The 23,092-nt window shown below is 37.2% G+C and overlaps 1 protein-coding gene across 3 annotated transcripts in view; it reads right to left on the minus strand.

Annotated features, from left to right (window-relative positions):
- The window catches only part of LOC127442276 (translation initiation factor eIF-2B subunit gamma-like), a 65,815-nt gene that overhangs the window by 39,475 nt on the left and 3,248 nt on the right, over positions 1 to 23,092 (minus strand). Inside the window, exons 1-3 of one of the 3 annotated variants that reach the window (XM_051700161.1) lie at positions 20,435 to 20,628; positions 19,952 to 20,108; positions 15,928 to 16,085 (exon numbers count right to left, since the gene is read on the minus strand). In XM_051700161.1, coding sequence (XP_051556121.1) covers positions 15,928 to 16,085; positions 19,952 to 20,099 — 306 coding nt within the window. In that variant the 5' untranslated portion in view covers positions 20,100 to 20,108; positions 20,435 to 20,628. Of the gene's footprint in view, positions 1 to 15,927; positions 16,086 to 19,951; positions 20,139 to 20,220; positions 20,286 to 20,434; positions 20,629 to 23,092 lie in introns of those variants that run through there. The other 2 variants (XM_051700163.1, XM_051700162.1) reach the window with 2 other exon arrangements.

The following is a 23,092-nucleotide window of genomic DNA, read 5'->3' on the forward strand; positions in this document are numbered from 1 at the left end:
TAAAATCAGCAGTTGGGCTAAAATACTTAATCTTGGCCAGTGGCGCAAAATAAAATAAAAAAATAAAAAAGTATTCTCTTCATACACTGAAAAACAGGATTTTCTTTAACAAGAACGTAATATTTTGTAACTTACATTTTAGACACAATATGGCCAGTTATTTTGTCTATATTTGCTCCTCCAACTAAAATAGTTTCAAAAGAAGCAAAAGCAGCTGTTGCATATAATCGAGCAATGCACTAGATGGTACACAAACAAGAAGAATGATAAAAAGGCCTCGTCAACACTAATGTTTTCATTAAAAACTTTCATTAAAAAAAGTTTTTAGTTTTTTATCACCATCGTTTCCAAAATATGTTGCAATGGAGTGCGTTTTCGAAATTCTTCGTTTTTTGTGGAGGAAAACGCTGTTCTAATGTGTATAAGAGGCGTAAACTTAGCGAAATTAATGTGTTTAAATTGAAAAAGGCATTGTATGGACATGGCCAAAGAGTGAAGCGTCCCAGTACTGTTATACTATCCGTACTCTTGGTCAGTTAGATTAAAGGACAAGAGCTAACTGTTATAAATATGTAATATAATATAAAATGACAGTCAGATTAAAATGACTTCAGGGAGCAAAACTCATGATACAAAAATGTTTCATATGGTCCCTCAAAGATTTGAATAAGACCAAAACTTTTATTGTCAATTTATGATACATGTGGAAAATAAATAGCATATTGTGAAGATCAATCAATCATTAAATATATTGCCCATTCACGTTTATTTGCCTCAAGCAGTTTTTCATTTAAAGACAGAGAAAACAAAGATGGCTGTGGGAATATGTATATTGTTGAATGATTAGATTAAAATCTTAAATGATTAGTTCACCCAAAAATGAAAATTCAGCCATTGCTTACTCACTCCTGTGTTGTTATAACTCCATATGTCTTTCTTTTTCTTAACACAAAGGGAGAAATTGTCAAAAAATGCTGTTCTCAGTGATGTCATATAATGGCAGTTTATGGTGACCACCTCTTCAAGCTTCAAAAAGACACAACAGTATAATTCAGATGTCTAATAAATTATTCCATGAGACTCATGATTGTTATGAAAGCATACGATAAGGTTTGGTCCAAAACAAACTATAATCTAATGTATTATTTAGTAAAAATGTTCACTGACCGTTATTCTCCCGTGGGCGTTCATGAGTCTGCACGCGAGCTTTAGAGCTCCTTGCACGAGAGCAGCAGTAGTTAAGCAGCATGCGCAAGATTGGGCGTTTAGGCAGCAATTACTTTTTCCACACAAACATATCGATTCACTTCAGAAGACATTACTTGATCGGCTGGAGTCGTGTGGATTACTTTGATGCTGACTAAATGTGCTTTTTGGACCATCAAAAATTGGTGTCCATTCACTTGCATTGGATGAAGCTAAAAACCTGGGATACATTCCTAAAAATCTTAAATCCTCTTCTGATGAAGAAAGAAGGTCATACACATCTTGGATGGCCTGAGGGTGAGTAAATTATCAGCAAATTTTCATTTTTGAGTGAACTATTCCTTTAAGAAACATAGCACTGTGCATAGAAACACTGAAAAAAAAAAAAAGAAGCCATAGAAGTGATGTAACAGTGTTGTAGTCGACACCAGCTCATCCAAGTCCAAGTCCAGTCCGAGACCAGAGTAGGTTGAGTTCGAGATAAGACCAAGACCAGAAGAGGCACAAGTTCAAGTCAAGACCAAGACCGGAGAGGGCCGAGTCAGAGTCAAGACCGAGACCAGTAAAGGCTGAGTCTATGACAAGAGTTTTTTTATGACTGTATTAAATGTATAGTTTAAAGGACTATTGAATCTAGGTGCATATATCAAATAACCTTCATTAATTATTTGCTTAACCTTATGTTGGTTAAACAATATTACCAGTTGAGAATAAAAATGTAATAAATGACATGTCCTAGGTTAAGTGAACAAATTGGTATTACAACTACAACATGTCAATGTTAACAAAATGTCAATGAAAACTCAAATTAAAGGTTTAAAGTGCCTATGTGGCTTAGTTTGGCAATACGGTATTATATTCCATTCAAGTCAAGTAAACATTTCTGCTTTATAAAATACAGTATTACTTTACTATAACTAAAATGGGCCTAAAAACCAAACAATAATGTATTAAATATGACAATGTTTACACACAAAGTTAATATAAACATTTACATTCAATTTGTTAAAAATGTCTAAAAAAATACTATATTTCATTCACTGTGAGTCAAGTAAGTATTTCTGCTTACTTTTGCCTGCATGATTTCATCTCGAGATATGCACAGAAACGTTTTTTTTGTTTGTTTTTTTTAGAAATTATTACATTCTGGTGACATTGAGAGAAATATTTTACAATTTTCTTCAATACAGTACGTGTTATAAAAGAATAGAGGCTGTTCAGACCAAGGCAGTGCAACGAACCCAGATAGCACACGTACGTCTCCGAGATGTTTGTTTTAGATCTTTTAATCTGGAAAGCATCTACCATCTGATAAACATCTTAAAAAGATCAGATTTACAATCATTCTAAATCATAAACGTCTCAAAAACATTTGCTGAATGTCTTATTGATATCCGAGACATACAGTACTTTTTGACATACGTCTTATAGCAAACAACGTAAAATAGACGATATCCAGATGTACAAACACACATCAAAAAGACATCTGGGTGTTGTATGTGTGCTATCAGGGAAAACAGGTGTCTTGAGACATGTTTTTAACAGTTGATTTCTTTTTTACTTGACAATTTTTTTTTTAAAACAATGGTAGTCCTCCTGCACAAAAAAAGGCAAAAAACACAGCGATACGTAATGTAGCAGTCAAAGACATCTGTTTAGCATGTTTACATAGAAAAACAACTGAAAAACAGCATAGATGGACACAACAATGCGTTTGGTGTAAAAAGTCCCTAATTAACAAGACACAGCACCAATGGAAGTTTCTAAAAGTTACCTCTAATAGGTAGATAGACAGACAGATATTTACCTACAGTCTTTTGTTGGCTGTAGGTAAATATCCACTTTATCCAACAATTGGTTTGTTTTCCATTTTCTAAAATATCCCGATGCTGTTTTAATGAGTGAGAAACTGCTGCAAATTTTTCAGTGAGATAGCAGTCCGAACTAATCAGACTGAATATCCAATCGATTCAAACCTTTTTGCAAACCTGTTTGGCCAATTCACTGAAAAAGAACGGACTCAACAGAATGATTTATTTGCGAACTGGGCATCACTAGTTCTGATTCTACTCAGCAGATTGAAATGCGGGACAAACATCAAGATTTCTGATATTGTCAGTTAAAAATATTTGTCAGATAAGTCAAAGCTTTCACTGTATATTTTTTGAAAAGGGACTTGACTACACTTGTTCAAGTTTGAGTCAAGACCGAGTCAAATTGCTCACGAGTCCATGACAAGACCAAGATAATAAAATATGATCTTGGACTCGGACTCGACGACTATAAAACTGTGATGTAATGTTCAACAAGTTCACACAACTTGTGCTGTGTGATCAAATTTGGTAAGGGCATTCATCCCCCCCTCCAAAAAAGAAATAAGCAAACATTTTGTTTATTTTTATAACTTTCTTAAATTTGTTTAATTTGGGAGGACAAAAATTAAATTAAAATCACTGTGAAACTACAATCAGCACATTGGCATCGTGTTGGGTGTTGTCTTGACACATTGGCTTTTAAGGCTATTATATGTTATTATTACATGGCTCTCAGGATTACTTGATTCTGATTGGTGAATCTCAGCATTCTGCTGTCAAACACGTAATGATTGCTAAACCGTATAACTGATTGTTTTCTCATGCATCTGATTTCCTAAATAGTTGTGCTAGTTAAATGCCTCTTGAATCACTTTGCAGTCTCTTTGTTCTCACATAACAAAATCATTTCAACTCAAATTAATATTACATGTCCATTAATTTATTTATTTGTTAAGTAGCAACAAAAAAGCAGGTTAAAATACAGTCACCCTTGTCATTAATGCAAAACATATTTCTTCAGGATTATATTGCTTTGTGCCGGGTCCCTGCTGTGACAATGACTGGCTGACTGTTCATTATCCTTTACTTGTAGCCCTAATAACTGGCTAAATAAAAACAATGAAAAACAATTTTAAGTAAATGGTGGTCATTACAACTATAATGTTGCCTAGGGGATGCATTCTGTGCTAGCTCTTCTGTGGCCTGCTACAGCACTCCATAAAGACTTAATGTATAAAGACTCTCGCTGTATTTCTCTTGATGACGGTCACAACAAAAGGAACGTTTATAAGATGATGTGAGGATGACATGAGAAATTGAGTGACTGATGGGCCAAATCTCTTGAATAAGCTCAGTGTTCTGCTTTAGTTTGCGTGTGTTCGTGTGTGTGAGCGTGAGTGTCTATGAGTGAGCACAGGCATGGAGAGGAACCCAACGATAAATTCTGTTCGCCTTTGCCATTGTTTCTGTTTGAGTTGTCTGGTTCCCATCTGGTCTGTCCATCTCAGGCCTGCGGATAAATAAACATGGGAGCAGGAGCGGGGAGCAGCCCGTTAGAGCATGCCTTGCTCTGGGAGAGCCGCATGCCTCATTGGGGAGGCCAAGGGAGAGGCCCTGCCGTGATGCTTCGTTCCAATACAGTTACGGTTCTCTTGTTCTGGCCCCGGGGCAGAGGGCCCAGGGGCCACTGCAGCACATATGCTCAAAAGATAACAGAGTGCACTGTGCTGTCTGTTTAGAATGAGCTAACTGTGCTACTGAGGAAGGAGAACAATCCCTCCTCACTGCAAACCCAGCATGAACTCAAGCTAATGTGCATGTGAATAAAGCACAACGAAACTGACAACAGAGCAAGACCCACTCACAAATAAGTGCACTTTTTTTTACTTTTTATACACTCATTTAGGGGAACAATCTACAGAAAAATTGAAATATGTGGTAAATATATACATTTTTGGTAAAATATATGTGTACTACACTCTACAACTGGATGTCCATTCTCATGTCCAGTGATTTTCAGTATGGAACAAAAATCCTGTGTGGAAATATGTAGCACTGATTAATAATCAAGACAATGACCATATCGTAGAACAGTACAGATATTTTAAGTTCATAGGGATAAATGAAACTCATAAAAATAATTATGGTTTACAAATATATGGAAGCCCACAGAGCCCGTCCATTATTATTGTTTTAAGATAATTTATTTTTGTCTTTTTGTTTTGGCATACAAAAGTCTACAAAGCAAGTAACATATGCATAACATAACATACACTTATTTCAATAAAAAAAGACAGAAATATTACAATAAAACATGGCCTCTAGATAACTTACCAATGTTAAATAACTACCATGTTTGCATAGTTAGCCTAAATATTTGCAATGTATAAAATGCAATAATGCTAAATGCTAAAATGTTACAGTGTCTCGCCTATTTATTATTATAGATTATTATAGGCTATGACGTAATTGGTTAAAAAGTAAAAAAGATGGCATGATCAAAATATAATGCATCATATTTTGTCATTATGTGAAGATTCGCTGGTCAACTCGAAAGAATGCTCACAACGGGTCTCTCCGTTTCTCCTTCAGGTTATCGTAGTAATCTACGAACTTAGAAGATTGTGCAGAAATCTTCAACTTCCATTTTGCTGAGATGCAGGTGTGTGACGTCACTCGAGTACTCGTGCCCATCCCTAGTACATGGGGTGTTTCTGCACATTTGGCTGAAGCGTAGCCCAATAGAAATAGGCTTTGCACAGTAAGAACAAAATTCAAAAGGAACATTGCTGCTAAGTTTTCATCATAGTTCTGCAAGCTCATATTCTGCGCATTCCTAGGCATAGCAAAAGCATCAATTAGGAGAACAGCAAGTGTCAAGGGGGTAAAAGGGAACAAACTACTTACAAACTGAAATGAAGACCTACAGTTGGCATTTGGGGGCTTTTTTTGATCACAAAAAAACAAAATCCATCTGGTCTGAGGCCTTGGCATTAGAAAGCATGCAAAAAGTCAATCTGACATACATATTTCCCATTCACAATCAAGACTGGTCACTGCTATGGCTCAGTGTAGTCAACAGGCAGGAGATGTCTGGAAATGTGGACTCAATCAGTCCCAGGGTAAATAAAAGAAACAGAGTGAAGGAAAAGCAACCACACTGCAGCTATCATTCAAATAGCCAAACATTTACCATGACTTCACAGTCAACCAGGAATGTACACTGTTGAAACGGCAAAAAATTTGACCAATGCCAGCCCACCCATAATAAACCACCCAAGTAAATCGATCTGTCACTGCAGCTCTAACCACTTAACATTTCATAGCTGGGGTTTCTATTTTTGAGGGGACCCGACAAGTGGCCAAATGCCTGAGGCCTGACAACGGCCATGCCCTCTTGGCCACAGGGAGGCTGGATCAGTGGCCTGTCTCAGTCACAGGGCCACTGAAGCTCTGGAGTGGGCGTCAGCTGTTGGATCATCTGAGCACTGCTGCTGTCGCTGGGCCTTTCAGCAGGCCGCAGCTCTGCCCTGCACTGTGCTGCACTGGAGTGGAGGCACAGGGAGGTCAGCCCACCCACAGACACTTCCAGTTCTGCTTGGCTGCCCCCTGGGCCAGCCAGGTGAGACCACCCAAGAGGGGAGCAGAGGAAGAGAAGAGAAAAAGAGGGAGGAGAAAGAAGAACAGGATAAGAGGGAATCAAAAGGAAGGGCAGAAGAAATGCAGCTCGCATTTATCTGCCACTACGAACAAGCAAACTAACTCGCTCACAATTCCGCTGTGATGACTATGTTACAGAGATAGTTCATCCAAAAATGAAAATTCTATAATCATTTACTCACCTTCATGTTGTTCCAAACTGTATGACTTTCTTTCCATGGAATACAAAAGTAGATGTTAGACAAAATTATTGTCTGACAGCCTCAGTCACTCAGTAACATTCACTTTCATTGTATGAAAAGACGCAATTAAAGTGAATGGTGACTGAGGCTGTCATTCTGCCTTAAATCTCTGTTTCACAGGAGAAAGAACGTCATTCGGGTTTAGAACAAAATAAAGGTTATTAAATGATGACAGAATTTTAATTTTTGGGTGAACTATGCATTTCAGTCTTAAGATAAGTGACTATGAGAACACACATCTTGGTTTAATCCAATTGATATACACAAATGTTGTGTGTACATAAAATCCATCACCACGAAAATCCGAAAAAAAAAAGCAAGAGAATCAAACCCTGACATTTAATTGGCGTGCAGAATGGCTCCAAATACCTAAAAAAACGTACATTTATTCTTCCTGACCACCTGGTGCAAACAAAGATTTAAAAGTGCATTTTTCGGGAAAGATGAGTACACAAGTCGATCAGGAAAGAGCTGATCTCGTTGAACTAGGAGACTTATTACTAACAAAAGCTGGCAGAACGCGACAACGCGAAGATTATTCAGTTTCTGTACAAACATTGACTCAATGCATCAGTATGAATGCAAACACAGGCTAATGAAAGAGAGCTTTAGGAGCCAGGCACTCAGTCAGATGCTTCCATTATGTCCACGTTGTTTGCTGAAGCAAGGGAGTAGACTCTGTGTTTAGACCATACAATAAAATGGGGATTTACTGCCCCTATTGCCAACTCTCATCTCTCAACACATAGTGGGGCTGTTCGTGCACTGGAGAGCTCTGCAACTCAATGCTTTTAATCTCTCATTTCTCTCTAGGATTAGAAATAAACGCATCTGTGCTGTTAGCATGCTCCAGCAGGCCCTCCTTCTCAACATTCCCTTTCCACTGCATTTATATTTACTGTGGTGGAGTTAATCTCCTGTGAGGAGCGTTCGCACATGTTTAAGACATTGCCCTCTCCAAGATCTTGCAGTTTCATAGTATTGTGTGCAATGGTACATAAAATTGACAAATGAAGTATTAAAGTACTACAATAATGCATCAGACGGATGCAATCTTTTGACCTCAGCAAGAAATGAATTACTAATTAGTGATTTAGCAGATTATTTTATCCAAAGCAAGGAGTTCTATAGCAATCCAATTCATATCTAGTACGAGACCCCCTGGATGTGCGCAATTTGACATTTTTGCTGATGGGCACTCAGTTCCAGAAATGTCTTTGTGCCAATCAATTGAGGCATAAATGCCATGTGACTTACTCTGGAGCTGCAGGATGCTGAATGCTTGATGACACTACAGCAGTCTCAAGCTCTTTACTAGTGACTATCCTGAGCTGTGATGTCAAAGGCAGCAGAAGAGGGGAAAAGTCAATTGCACACTTTTAAGAGAGGGCACTGGTAGAAAATCTATAACTGAATTAACTAATATATATATATATATATATATATATATATATATATATATATATATATATATATATATATATATAGACACACACACACACACACAGTTGTGCTCAAAAGTTTGCATACCCTTGGAGAATTGGTAATATATGTAAAATTTTTAAAGAAAACATGAGTGAGCAGGCAAAACACATTTCTTTTATTTCTTATGGGATTCATATTCAACTGTAGGTTATAACAGAATGGCACAATCATAAAACAAAACATGGCAACAAAGAAAAAAATTAAATGACCCCTGTTCAAAAGTCTGCATACCCTTAGTTCTTAATACGGTGTATTGCCCCCTTTAGCATCAATGACAGCGTGCAGTCTTTTGTAATAGTTGTCTATGAGGACCCAAATTCTCGCAGGTGGTACAGCTGCCCATTCATCTTGGCAAAATGCCTCCAGGTCATGCAAAGTCTTTGGTCGTCTTGCATGAACCACATGTTTGAGATCTCCCCAGAGTGGCTTGATGATATTAAGGTCAGGAGACTGTGATGGCCACTCCAGAACCTTCACCTTTTTCTGCTGTAACTACTGGAGGTTCAACTTGTCCTTGTGCTAAGGGTCACTGTCATGCTGGAATGTCCAAGAGCGTCCCATGCGCAGCTTTCATGCAGAAGAATGCAAATTGTCTGCAAGTTTTTTCTAATAACATGCTGCATTCATCTTGCCATCAATTTTCACAAGATTCCCCGTGCCTTTAGAGCTCACACACCCCCAAAACATCAGTAAGGATGGTTTTCTTTTCACTATAGGCCTTGTTGACCCCTCTCCAAACAAAGCGCTTATGGTTGTGACCATAAAGCTCTATTTTGGTCTCATCACTCCAAATTACAGTGTGCCAGAAGCTGTGAGGTGTGTCAAGGTGTTGTTGGCATACTGTAACCGAGCATACTGTAACCGGGCTTTTTTGTGGCACTGGCGCAGTAAAGGCTTCTTTCTGGCTTGTTTTGTTCACCACTGTCTTTTTCCAGAGCAGCCTGTATTTCTCCTGAGGTTACCTGTGGATTTTTCTTTGTATCCCGAACAATTCTTCTGGCAGTTGTGGCTGAAATCTTTCTTGGTCTACCTGACCTTGGCTTGGTATCAAGAGATCACCGAATTTTCTACTTCTTAATAAGTGATTGAACAGTACTGACTGGCATTTTCAAGGTTTTGGATATCTTTTTATATCCTTTTCCATCTTTATAAAGTTCCATTACCTTGTTACGCATGTCTTTTGACAGTTCTTTTTTGCTCCACATGGCTCAGTATCTAGCCTGCTCAGTGCATTCATGTTTGAGTTGGCTAACAAACAATGGGCTAACAAACTCATTGACTATTTATACACAGACACTAATCGCAATTTTAAAAGCCATAGGTGTGGGAAATTAACCTTAATTGCCATTTAAACCTGTGTGTGTCACCTTGTGTGTCTGTAACAAGGCCAAACATTCAAGGGTATGTAAACTTTTGATCAGGACCATTTGGGTGATTTCTGTTATCATTATGATTTAAAAAGGAGCCAAACAACTATGTGATAATAAATGGCTTCATATGATCACTATCTTTAAATAAAAGACAGTTTTTTTGCATGATCAGTCATTTTTTTAAAATCAATGCCAAAATTTCACAATTTCTGCCAGGGTATGCAAACTTTTGAGCACAACTCTGTGTGTGTGTGTATATATATATATATATATATATATATATATATATATATATATACACACACACACACACACACACACACACACACAGAGTTGGGGAGTAATGGAATACATGTAAAGGGATTACGTTTTTAAAATACAAAATATAAGTAACTGTATTCCACTACAGTTACAATTTAAATCATTGGTAATTAGAATACAGTTACATTCAAAAAGTATTTTGATTACTGAAGAGATTACTTTGCATTTTATTGTCATTTTTTTCATTTAATATTTAGTTCTTTCAGATGGAAAACATTTATACATGTAAATTATGCGATCCAAAGTGCATTTGAACAGCGGTGAAACACTTTCTTATGATGTGTTGCATTCATACGAGTAGACAGAGAAGTTTGAAGTAAGTTTGGAGCTGAAGAAATAGAAATAAACCTTGTGTAAATTGTTAGCTTTACGCTAAGCTAAAATGCTATTTCTAGCCATTTTACATGCACGTTACCAGGCACGATCATATTTGTTTTAATCAAGAAAATTCACGTTGGATCATAATTTCTTTTTTCTAGTAAGACCTTTGATATTAGGGCAACAATTGTATTCTTGATAATAATTTTTGTATTGTTTTCTTATAAAAAATATCAAAAAATCCTTAAAACAAGATCAGTTAGATTGATCTTCTTTTAGAAACAACACTGCATAAGATATTTAGATTTTTCAGAGAATGTATTATTAACGTGTATTTTGTCTTCCTGTACTGGCAGAGTTTTTATAGTCAAAACAAGTGAAAAAATCTACCAGTGCTGAAGAAGTAATCCAAAGTATTTAGAATATGTTACTGACCTTGAGTAATCTAACGGAATACGTTACAAATTACATTTTACAGCATGTATTCTGTAATCTGTAGTGGAATAAAAGTAACCCTCACAACACTGTGTGTGTATATATCTATATATGTATCTATATATCTATCTATCTATCTATATCTATCTATATATATATATATATATATATATATATATATATATATATATATATATACACACACACACACACACACACACACATATATATAACCATACTGTATATGCTACTTCTGAATGCCCGCCAAAGCAGAAAGATGCTTTCTGGAATAAGATTTTATTAATCCCATCTACCACCAGAAGGGGTTAACTGGACCATGCTAAACATCGAAACCCTTTTGACCCTCTTGTCCAAAGACACTTACAATATCTCTTCTGTTCGGGTCAGTAGAGTACAGTAGACAAACCTCTCTTTTGATTATGAACATGAACATTGACAATCTTGTTTTCACACTGAACACAAACTTTTATAGCATCTGGAAAGAGTGCCACCTATATGTCTGTGGTGGTACCATTCTTTTACAGTAGATACACAGTAAACCCTTTATTTGAGAGAAAAAAGCAAATAATTGGAAAACTTCCACATTGTATCAGTTTGAAACAAATTCAGAATCATGGCTTATATTCTAAAATATTTTCATTTTAGAATATATACTGTATGTCCACCCGGCAAATGAAAAATTAGTGTAAAATCCCACAGACTTCCATTGAAAAGGTCCACTAGGGCTGCACAATTAATTGATTAATCAATAAATTGTGATACAACCTTGTGCGATTATTAAACCGCAAAGGGCTGCAATTTAAATTACATAAATAAAGTCCGCTCGCTTAAAAGTTTGTGCAATGTTTTGTCCTGTCTGCAGTGCATTATTACAGTGTTTCCAGAATGGTTCTGCGCTCCACAACTCCATCTCGTGCTCAGAGTAACAAATGTGCTCTGAGTTCAGTTCTGTTTGCTTACGTGTGCTGAGCATGTTATATATTTAAAGCATAATTCACGTAAAATTATGTAATTCTAAACATGTTTGGCCGCTATACAAATACAGATAATATACTCCATGACACAGGGTATATGTAGACAGAGAAGATGTTAAAATAAGGAGTCTGTTATACAGTTGTTGTGAATTCAGCTACATATAGAAACTCTTCCTGCAGATGTCTGGCAAAATAAAAGCTAACCCTGTTCCTGGAGAACTACCTTCCTGCAGAGTTCAGCACCAACACACAGGATTTTCAATTAATCCTTAAGACCATGATCAGCTGGTTCAGGTGTGTTTGATTAGGGTTGGATCTAATCTCTGCAGGAAGGTAGCTCTCTAGGAGCAGGGTTGGCTACCCTTGAGCTAGATGGTTTTGAACTCTTTTACAATTACTATTGTATAGTAATAATAATAATCAATATAATAATATTACAATAATATAATATTCAAGTTGACTGGGTTCCAAAAAAAATAAATGATTATGAATAGAGGGCTGAGGCTCGATCACAAAGTGGACAAAAACATTTACACAATGGACAGGTACAATGTTAATACAAAGAGTTTTATTTATTTATTTGATTGATTGTTTGTGGCTGAAGTGAAAAAGGTCTAAGTTTGGTTCTTTTAAAGAGGATTCAAGTGTATATCAAGTTTTTTTATTGGCAGTAGAACATGGGCAAAACATTTCCAAATTTGGTCATGAGGAATCACTTACCAGTTTTTTGTTAATCATATCACAGTTTAAAACACAATTGCAAAAAATTTCAAAATAACACCAATGCGAATTTTGTCCAAATCATGCAGCCGTAGTTCCCACACGTATCTAGGGATCAGGATATCAGGAATGGTCTCTTTTGACTTGGGCCAGTAAGCAGCTAACAACCATTTAGTAATGCCCTTGAACCACCTAGTAACCCCTAGTAACCACCCAAACACCATGACATTGCATAAATATAAACAAGTATCATAAGAATAATAAAAAAATTATAATTATTAATTAAAGCACTCAGTAATTCTTTCCTCATTAACAAAGTTTAGCTTCTAAAGACATTAACTGTAATTTTGCAATAAATTTAGAAAATCATAAACCACTCAAAAGACTCCAGTCATACCATTGTAGGGCTTTACTGGTTGTTTAGATCAGTGTTACTATCAGAAATAATTAATAATTATTTCTTTAGTTATTAATTAATATTTAAATTAATTAATTGAATCTAACTCATTAAAACCTCATATGGGGCTCCAGTAAATGTAGTGTGCTACGTTTAGGAGCAAGTTTGGTTATTAGCAATAATTAATAATTATCAAAGATAATTATTAATTATTAAAATCAATAGAACATTGATGAGAATCAATGTTAGCTTTTTTAATCCTTTAAATCAACAATTATCAAAGATAATCATTAATTGTTAACATCGATGAAACATTAATTAAAATTAACACTAGCTTAATGATCATTCAAATTCAACAAACATCAAAGAAAACTGATCAATTATCAAAAATCAATATAATATTAATAAGGATTAACATTGACAAGGCACCAATGGGATCTGTGTATCTTTAAGAAAACAGGCAGTTCTGTAAAGAATGTCTGTAAATAAGCGCATATTAACCAGAGAGGACTCAAATGGTTTATTAACCACAACCATGCCATTCATGATTAGAATTAAATGTTTGTGTTGTTTTTGATCAACAATTGACTGTAAAGAACTGAATAGATATTAAAGGAGACATTATTCAATGACAAACTTGTACTTGTCCTTATTACAGGACAAATACCCCTGATACAAGTGTCTTGCTTAAGATCATAATGGTGAAATCTCATGGATCACCCCTTGTGGGGTTTGAAACAACTACATTTTGGTTACCTGCCTAGATCTTTAACCACTGGGCTACACCATACACAAGAAACACCAATAACATGTCAAAGACTAGATTCACGCTGCCTTAAACCCAACAGTGACCCGAAGAAGCCCACCAGGATGTTTCTGTACCACCCCATTCCAACTACACAACAACCCCACACATGTCCTGCAGGCCCGTTAATGTCTGTAAGGGTTGAAAAAGGGTTGTGACATCATGTGTTTGTACAGTTAGTGGTCTCTGGCCGCTGAGTTTTCAGCAGGTGAAATGAGGCACTCTGTGGATTTGGACCCAGCAGTGCCGGACTGCATGAATCAAAGATCCCCCTGTGGCACACAGGATCTGCACCTCACATCATTCCACTGACCCCAGACCAGCTCACATGGGACACAGGTGAGGCTGTGTATGCCTGCGTTTACATGCCTCCGGGCACACGCTTATGTTCACATGAATGTGTGTATGCTCACGCTGTGATTGTTTCTTCCATTTAGTTACCATGCTTACAGTGTCTTACAGTGATGAAACAAACCTCTTCATCACTAATGATCCTCGTGATGATTTGATCCTTGTCAAATCACTTTCTTAGAAACTAAAGTGTGTAATTTCTGCTGTTTTTAAATAAGTCTCTGAACACTTCTCTGATCAATGTTGCTCTGTCAGTTTGGTTGGGATGCTCAAACAAATAGAGCAATGTTTTGATAGTGTCACATAGCCACATTGTTTACACTTTTGAGTGAAATCAAGTCACAAAGGGCTTACATATAGTTGTACAAATGAAAATGTAAATGTGATAAATGAAAGTTATGACATGTCAGCAAGAGAAGACTCAAGCTCTTTTCGAAATCCTAGTTAGCTCCCTACTTGGACAGCACTTTAAGGCATTATAGGCATGCTCCGAAATGAAAGCTATTTCAAATGGTAAAGTACCTTTTAAGGTACCTTCTTTTGGCCAAATTCTAAGGCAGCAGCAGATGCATCCTTCATAGAGTACGCATTGCACCAAGCTCAGTGAAAAAAATTTATCCAAGATGGCAGACGAGGCAAGAGAAATGTTGATTACAATTATACTTAATAAAATCAATATCAAAACAAAAAACAGTTGTAAAAATGTCACGTTATACCCACCATTTGTGTGCACTATGTATTTTAATGCTTAAAATTATTGTGTTTTTATTGAATGATTAAATATTGTCACTAGCTAGCTTAGCAACATCTCAAAGGCAGAGGTGTGTTGACATTCACAATTAACTTTGCACAGCGAACTTCCGCGGGCGAAGAAAGAGTGGGTGGATGTTCAGTGTGTGTGAAACCAGCAAAAAAATGACTGCCAAGCAGCCTCTCTTTAACGCTGCACTTTATACTCTGGGAGAGTAAAGTTTTTTTTTCTTTTTTATTTAAAGACATCGCTAAAATTATGTCCTTGTCCATTGTGAATATTCAGTGCAGCTGTGTACGAAGCACCGCCCACACAGAGGTCACTGCCAGACCAAGCAACTTCTTATTGGTCAACACGGCGAATTCACCTATCAAAGTTCCCCTAACTTTGACTCCATGCGAAATCTGCGAAAGGAAATTCTTCGCCACCGGAAGTCAATCATGCGAAATTCATAATCGCATCGAATCCCATAATTTCACTGTGCAAATATAAATGTGACGGCATCTTAACACAAAACTCGATCCGAATCATTTGTGAAACGAGTCCTCATGTCATGTCAAATCCCTTTCTTAGAAACTAAAGTATGTAATTTCTGTTGTTTTTAAACAAGTCTCCCGAACACTTGCCCCATCATTGGTTGGATAAACGGATGCTCCCACCCCAAACTCATGCCATTAGTTGAGCCAGTGTTGCTCTGTCAGTTAGGATGGGATGCACAAACAAACAGAGCAATGTTTTTAATGTTTTGAAATTCATGATCGCACGGATTCCCATTGAGATGAATTTCTCCCACAGAATTTCACAGTACGATGCTAAATGTGACTGTGCCTTAACACAAAACTAGATTCAAATCATTTGTGAGTCGAGTCTCCTGTGTGGAGTTGCTGCCTAAGTAGAGTGTTCAAAATCAGTGACTTATTTGGTTCCATTTCAGTGAGGATGCTGCCATAAAAGGCAGCTGCCTAAGTAGGCAGCAGACAGCAAGGCAGCTCACTAGGTTTGAGCAGAGCTTCAGTGTTATCTCAAGAGTTCTCCAGGATTTGGACACTCCACGCACCTTAATCTTTTGCTGTATGTGTCGGAGAGCATCTGCAGTGCCCATGTCAGCTTCCTCCTGAATACACACCACATCCAGCTTCATCTTCACATCTGTCTTCAGACGCTGATCTGTGCTCAGGGTCTTCTGAACCTCTTTAGTAGTGATGACAATCACCTCTGAAAGAGATCACCAGTCATGACGTTAACTTGGCTGCTAAAAAAAAAAGGTGAAACAAAGATAAACCAAAAGCAAAATATGTGTTCATTTTTTGTTTGTATTTTATACAATCATGCACATTTCTCTTGCATCATCACATGATAACAGTTTTGACATGATTATTTGATTTAGCAAGAAATGGAGGACATACTCTACAGGGCCAAAGGATTGTGAACATCCCCTTCTAATTACATCTGGCAATTTCAGCTACACCCCTAACTAACAGGTGTACATGTTCAAGCATACAGCCATAACATCTCTCTTAGGCAAACATTTTCAGTGGAATGGGATGTACTAAAGAGTCAGTGATTTTCAACGTGTTACTGTCATAGGCTGCCACCAGCAAAATGGTTTACTTGGTCTGGTGTGGAAGAACTTGACTGCTCTGCACAAAGCTGATTAAAATAGTCAAGGAAGGACCAACTCCCTCTTAATTCCCATGGTTTTGATTTAAAATTTTCAACAAGCATAGAAGGGTGTGGTGTTCTGGTGTCCAAATACTATGGTCTATGTAGCATAGTTTCGATTGGCAATACAGTTGGTTGTCCAGAGCACACATTTTGCCTGCAAAACCTGACTTCATTAATTTTGTGAAAAATACTTCACAAAAATATATTAGACAGACACCTTCAATCGAGTCTTTGTGAATTATCTGCCGTATGCCCAGTGAGAGACAGAGAGTTTTGGCCAATTGGAAAAGACTTTTCCCTGAATCCTGCATTACTGCGCAAATATTTTCTAGCAAAGCGGCTTCCTTACCATAATTTGTGCTAAGACTTGTAAAAGCTCATTGCAGGGTCTTGTTGGCTGGCACTCTAGCTGTTAACATGGCAGACTGTGCCACACATAAATGTGCATACTATACTGCTAGGCAGGCAAAGGGCCATACCCACAAACTCCACATCAGCTGGATTGAACAGTTAGTCAATATGGCTACGTGTGAACAATAAACATTTATTATGATTAAGGTATTAAACACAGATGCCCAAGAATTTATGCCTCCTCTACTGGCTCTCAAATGAGCTCAAGCAATGAAGGGAACATAGGGTTCTAAGTTATCAATTTTTATTTATTTCTACAAAAACAACAAAGTTCTTATTTTTATTTTTTGAAGGTAATTGCTGCAATGTAGTTATTACCCAGCACTATCATTTTGCATACGTTCCCCCAAAACAGCTTTGTAAGAACATGGGTGGGCCTAAAGAAGGTCTCCTTTTTCAGAGCATGTGCATGATTGAAGACAAGCTGGCCTTCATTAGAAAATAAGGCACTCTGCCATTTATTCTCACATATTAGACTTGAGATGCCCTGCAGACTTCTAAGCAATAGACCAGAGTAAGCTGGCTTCCCTTTTTATTCCCCATCACAACTTTTACAGACAGTTTGCCAGTTATGCAATCCACTGACCTCCATAACTGTGACAATTTGAATGCTTACATTAGAGGCCTTCACGTGTCCAGCCTAACCCGAGGACCCGAGACCCAACCACCTTTTATACGGTCAGCCGGGTCCGGGTCGGGTCCCATTCTATTGCTGCGGGTCTGTTTAACATTATGTGTAATACCCGAGTCGATCCGAGAAGACCCGGCCATGATCAGACAGCACTGATGATGATGGTGCTGTGTGTGTGTATTGTAACTTGCAACATTGTAAAATTAGGATGAGAAAGTGTGGGCCGGGAAATAAGGTGAAAAATGGAGTGGAGCCACAATGAGCTGAGTGACGTCAGAGCGGAGTTAAGGCACACGATAGCAAATTAGCAATGCTAACGTTAGCAGCCGTGGCAATGAACGAGCAATCGTTATTATAGTTCAAAAGGGCAAACAGTCAAAATTATCTTATGCGAGATACAAAAAACTGCAAAGCTGATTCTAAAAAAGTCGCATTTGGACTCACAGAAAACCTGGATGTATTTTACCAACTTTCTTGGCAAGGAGGATGGATTATATGCATCACGGCCAGGCACAGGGAAGAAGGCTACTAACGCTACATTAGATATGACACAAAGTTTTGTTTTCACAACTTGTAAATTAACTTGTTAATAGCAATCAGCTGTGAAATCAGTGTCGATCGGGTCTGTGTCTCCTGGCCGGGTACAGGTCCCAGCTTTCAAATAATAGACGGGTCCGGTATTTCTCGGTTCTGCATGGGTACAGGTCCAAGCTTTCAAATAATAGACGGGTCCAGGTAGGACATTTTCGGGTCTCTTTGGGTTCGAGCACAAATTTTTGGACCCATGAAGACCTCTAGCTTACATACATTTAGGACACATAGGGTGGGTTGCACCAATAAAGATTACATTAAGCAGAGTTTAGAGCTAATCCAGGGCTTGTTGATCCAAGTTTTATTTTAATTTGTGTTGCAAGGTTTAACAAATCAGAGATTAAACTTTTAACCCGTGATTAAAATGGTCACCTGCGATTAATTTTGTCCACCATGATGGATTCTGAACTTAGCTGTAGATCGTTAGTACACATGGCCAATCAAGGAGGTTAAGAAAATGTCACAGCAGTGTGTACAATGTCATAAGCTTTCAAATGTGGCATCATAATTTAAGAAAAAAGGACCACATGGGTCTCGCATCAACTGCCTCCCATCGTCAGTGGCACTATTGTGGCCAGAAATTAACAGCACATGCTGCCGAATGGAATTAGTATAAGAGAATAGGGGAGCAATAAAGATCACCTGTTGCTTGTAACCGCTCTCGTTAAATGCCAAAATTACCACCTATTCTCGCTTCTCCTGAGAGACCCCTCTCTGTCCGGTGTCTCCGCATGTAAAGGATGGGAAGCGGTTAATCGTGCTGCCACTGAGACGAGCCGCTGCACTCACACACCAAATTTGAAAGCACACATTGCGGCCAACGGCCCTACATTTCAGACCATAATAAACATAAATAATATGATACACATCTTTCAGAGGGCTGACAGCACATCCACTGTTTGTTTACCTGCTCATTCATGTTTAATTGTTGGTCAGTTTTTTTTATTTAAATCACATCAGCTGCCATTTTTAAGTTAATCCCTAACTGAGATTTCAATAAGAGTTAAAAGTATTGGAGCAACATGATTAAAGTTAATTCAGATTTACTGTAAAATTTAAATCAGGATCAAATCGATGGTTAAAATGTAACCCTGATTATTTTTAAACACGGTTTAAAGTTTGGTGCAACAAAATTATCAGATAAACCTTGACTTAATCTAAATTTAAGATTAATCCTTGTTGGTGCAACCCACCCATAGTCATCTTTCAGGTTTATTTTTATGTGCAATTATGAATCATAGAACTAAACAGAATTTAGCAAGATACTGTAAAACATTTCAATATTTCATCACACCATTTTTAGTTAATTCCTACTGACATTACAGCAATATAATTTAATAATGAATGTCAGTGTGATTGACAGATGGTATTGGGTCAGCTGTTACTGTACCTTTTTTTTTTTTCATTTAACTTCACTTATCTAGAGAGCATATGCATCTATTATACATATTTAATGTCTATAAATATTATTTGTATAAAACAAATAATTTATACAATATAGACCAAATACAGTACCCTACCTCAAAAGCTGATGATAAGATTTGGTATAAAAATTGTCACTGACTGACTGTGAGATTTTTGAATATAGAAACCAGGTAGCATATAGGCAATAGATATTTAAAAATCTATATTATATATTGAATATAGATAGAAATATCAGTTTCCCTCTAGGACAGTCTGTATGTGCAAAATATATGAAAACAAAAACACCCATTCTTCTCAAGACAATGACACAAAACGGCATTTTAATAAACTTCATTGTCTGCTATGACAGCATGTTTACCTTCAAAGCCCACTCTCTCCAGAAGATTCAAGGGGTACCAGATGAGGGGTCTGTTCCCCACAGGCAGTAGGGGTTTAGGGGTGTTATAGGTGAGATCCATCATTCTGGACCCACCACCAGCTGCCATCAGCACCGCCTGCAGCTCCATCCTTAACACCTGCAGGACCAACCAAGCGCCACATTCAGTCTACATACAATAAAATGGCAAAACACCACATTCAGTCTACCTATAATAATGGAAAACATTGTAAAAGACTGACAAGTACAACCTTATGCTGATTATTCCTTGTTCAACCTGCTTTATCAAGACAATTCTCCTGACATAACTCTTATTTCATCATCCATACTGGCTAAACTACGAGCACTGCAAAACATCACTGTTGCCAATGCTGTTATTTAATAAGACAAGGTTTTTTTTTATTATTATTATTATTTATATATATCCCGGTATATATATATAATTTAAGCATCTTCTACACTTACCGGGATTGGTTTATGATTTAAGTGTTTTGTAAGTAAACGTGTGGATGTGCAGTACTGTAGCAGAGGCTCATGTGGCGCCCTCTGTCAATCACCTGCATCAAACAACTACAGCTAAAACTGATAGAAACTGATTTATTTAACCATAAAGACAATAAATGACTGAAATATGGGAAGAGCCTAAAAAAACTGTAATAGTCTATAAAAACTGAAAAGCTATTTTGAAATAATGGCATTAGACCGTTACATTTATTTGGGTCGTACGGAAATCTTGAACCGTAAATTTGGTTCCTAGCCCTGCAAATACTGATTAGCGCAGTATCCAGTATGAGCTGAAAGCGTGAAGTTTTATCAGACATTATATTCAATATTCACTGCCTGAGTAGAAATCCTACAAAATACTTTTATGATGTATGTCATTTTAACTTTGTAAATACGATATTTAATGACTTTTAGATCATATGTTACACATAATAGTATACCACAGCTATAGATTGTAAAGGAGCAATATGTAATATATTTTATGTACTAAAGCATAATATTATCATAAGGTTATCAGAGATTTAGGAAGCATGCTAAATTGAAATACTGGCTTCCCCTAAAACAATGCAACAGCTAGTATATTCTGCTTTGAAATGTCCGTTCCGGGCCGGAATTTCTGTTTGTGTTTTGGCCTGTGTGATCCCGCCCACTGCCCATTCACCAACAGTATTTTGACACCCTGGGTTGCCAGATTTGAAACAAGTTAGCGGGCAAACACATCACGCTGCAGCCATGGAAGCCAATACATCTAGCTAACATTGACAGAGTTATAATTTGCAAACAATAAAAACATTGCAAACGTATAAAATAGCTGATCAACTCCATTGTCATTTGGCTCGTTCCTGTTGCGTGTCCTCAACCTGGCAACCCGCGTGAGCTTCGAGTCTAGAAAAGAGGGGCGGGGGAGACGACTCTCTCCAATATTTTGAATTTGGACTGCAGTACCCATTTTAAACGCTTGATGTCAATGTTATTACTCCTTTAAACATTTATTGTTCTGTTTGTTTTTCAGTTAGCAATATGTGCCACAGAATTATTGAACCACTATATTACAAAATATTTCACATATTTACACATCTTACAATATGTATATGAAAAATAATTGTGTCCTGAGCAGGTTTGAGTAGGCTACATTTAAGAACATTTAGCTAAAACCAACTTTCCTAAAAAGTATCTTTAACATATGATTGTATTTTCAAAATAAACATGTTCATGAATTATGTGAAGCCAGTCAAGTTATAGTCATATCTATAGTGCTTTTCACTGTTTCAAAGTAGTTGCGATAACAGTCACTCCCTGGGGACTCTATTTCACAGGCAGACTCATTTGATTATGTAGGTCGAGAGAAAATTCTTACAAAATCTTTAAAGTCAGCATGAAACGGATGTTGCGACCAAATTTACTTCCGTATTGTGACGTATTTCAGAGTGAAACAGCTTATCGAACAAGAAAAAAATGTAGGGCGGGATTTGAGTTTATCCATTGATTGTTGAATGGATTGTGAAAATATGGCTGTTGCATAGCGGAAAGAGGCAGATGTGAATGCGAGTTTGCAGCGGACACACACACCCCTACCACCGTGCTGCTCGAGTTATAGCCAGTTATCAGTGAAACAGAGCGGCGATCTCAACACATTTATGATCAAAATGACAACATAAACGCACGAGCACATCGAGGTCTTTGCTTATAGGCTGTAGCCATTGAAAAACGAGTGAGTAAAAGATAACCATATTTTAACGTTTTGAATCTCAATACACTAAATATAAAGGGGGAAAAAACACTTACTCGTGCTGTGCATCCCAAGATAACTGCATTCAAAAATATAAATAAACTCCAGAGGCATCTGAAGCGTTGTATTCATTAGTGATCACCTCAGCAATTCAGGCGTGAAATGTCTTTAACACAACCACGAATTCGCCATTATTCCTCCTCATTCGAAATGTAAATTCAAGCCAGCTGACCTGTAACTAAGGAAGTTTGGGTTAAGGAACAATAGTTTTGAAGGTCTTTTTAGTTCCAATTGTTTTCAACTATATACAAGGTTGTGGTATTTATTCACCTTATGTGCCAGAGAAACTTGCGCGCAGCCATTTTGAAAATTTTGTCTTGGAACTTCCGTTCTAGCAGTTCTATATAAATATCTATGGTGTTGTTGTCAAAGTGTAATTAGCTAGCGAATTGGATTTACCGGTTATAGAGTTGTCAAAAGCATTTTAAAGTGTTCAAGGTATGTCATAACAACTGGAAGCAGAGTGGGGAGATTTTAAAACAAGAGTGCTTCATTTATAAATACACAAGATCCTACCTTTATGCTGTGGACATACTGATATTCTTCAGTGCTCATGAAACTCCAAGAGACAACAAAGTCATTTAAAATATCTCTGTAAGACACCTCTTGCCATCTTTTCGTGTCATTCACCCATCGTGTTATTGTTAAGGTGAGCAGATGTTTTAGTGTTAAACCGGGACGGGGGAATTTTGCTACTATTTTTATACACATACACGTGATAATGTTTTATTTTATATTCGTTTACAACTGTTTTAATCACATTTAAGCCTCTAAAACATGTAAGGTGACAAATTAATTTTAAAAAGTACAGTTGTACTTTTCTTTATGTT

The sequence above is a fragment of the Myxocyprinus asiaticus genome, chromosome 6 (assembly GCF_019703515.2).
Source record: "Myxocyprinus asiaticus isolate MX2 ecotype Aquarium Trade chromosome 6, UBuf_Myxa_2, whole genome shotgun sequence".
NCBI classification, from domain to species: Eukaryota; Metazoa; Chordata; class Actinopteri; order Cypriniformes; family Catostomidae; genus Myxocyprinus; species Myxocyprinus asiaticus.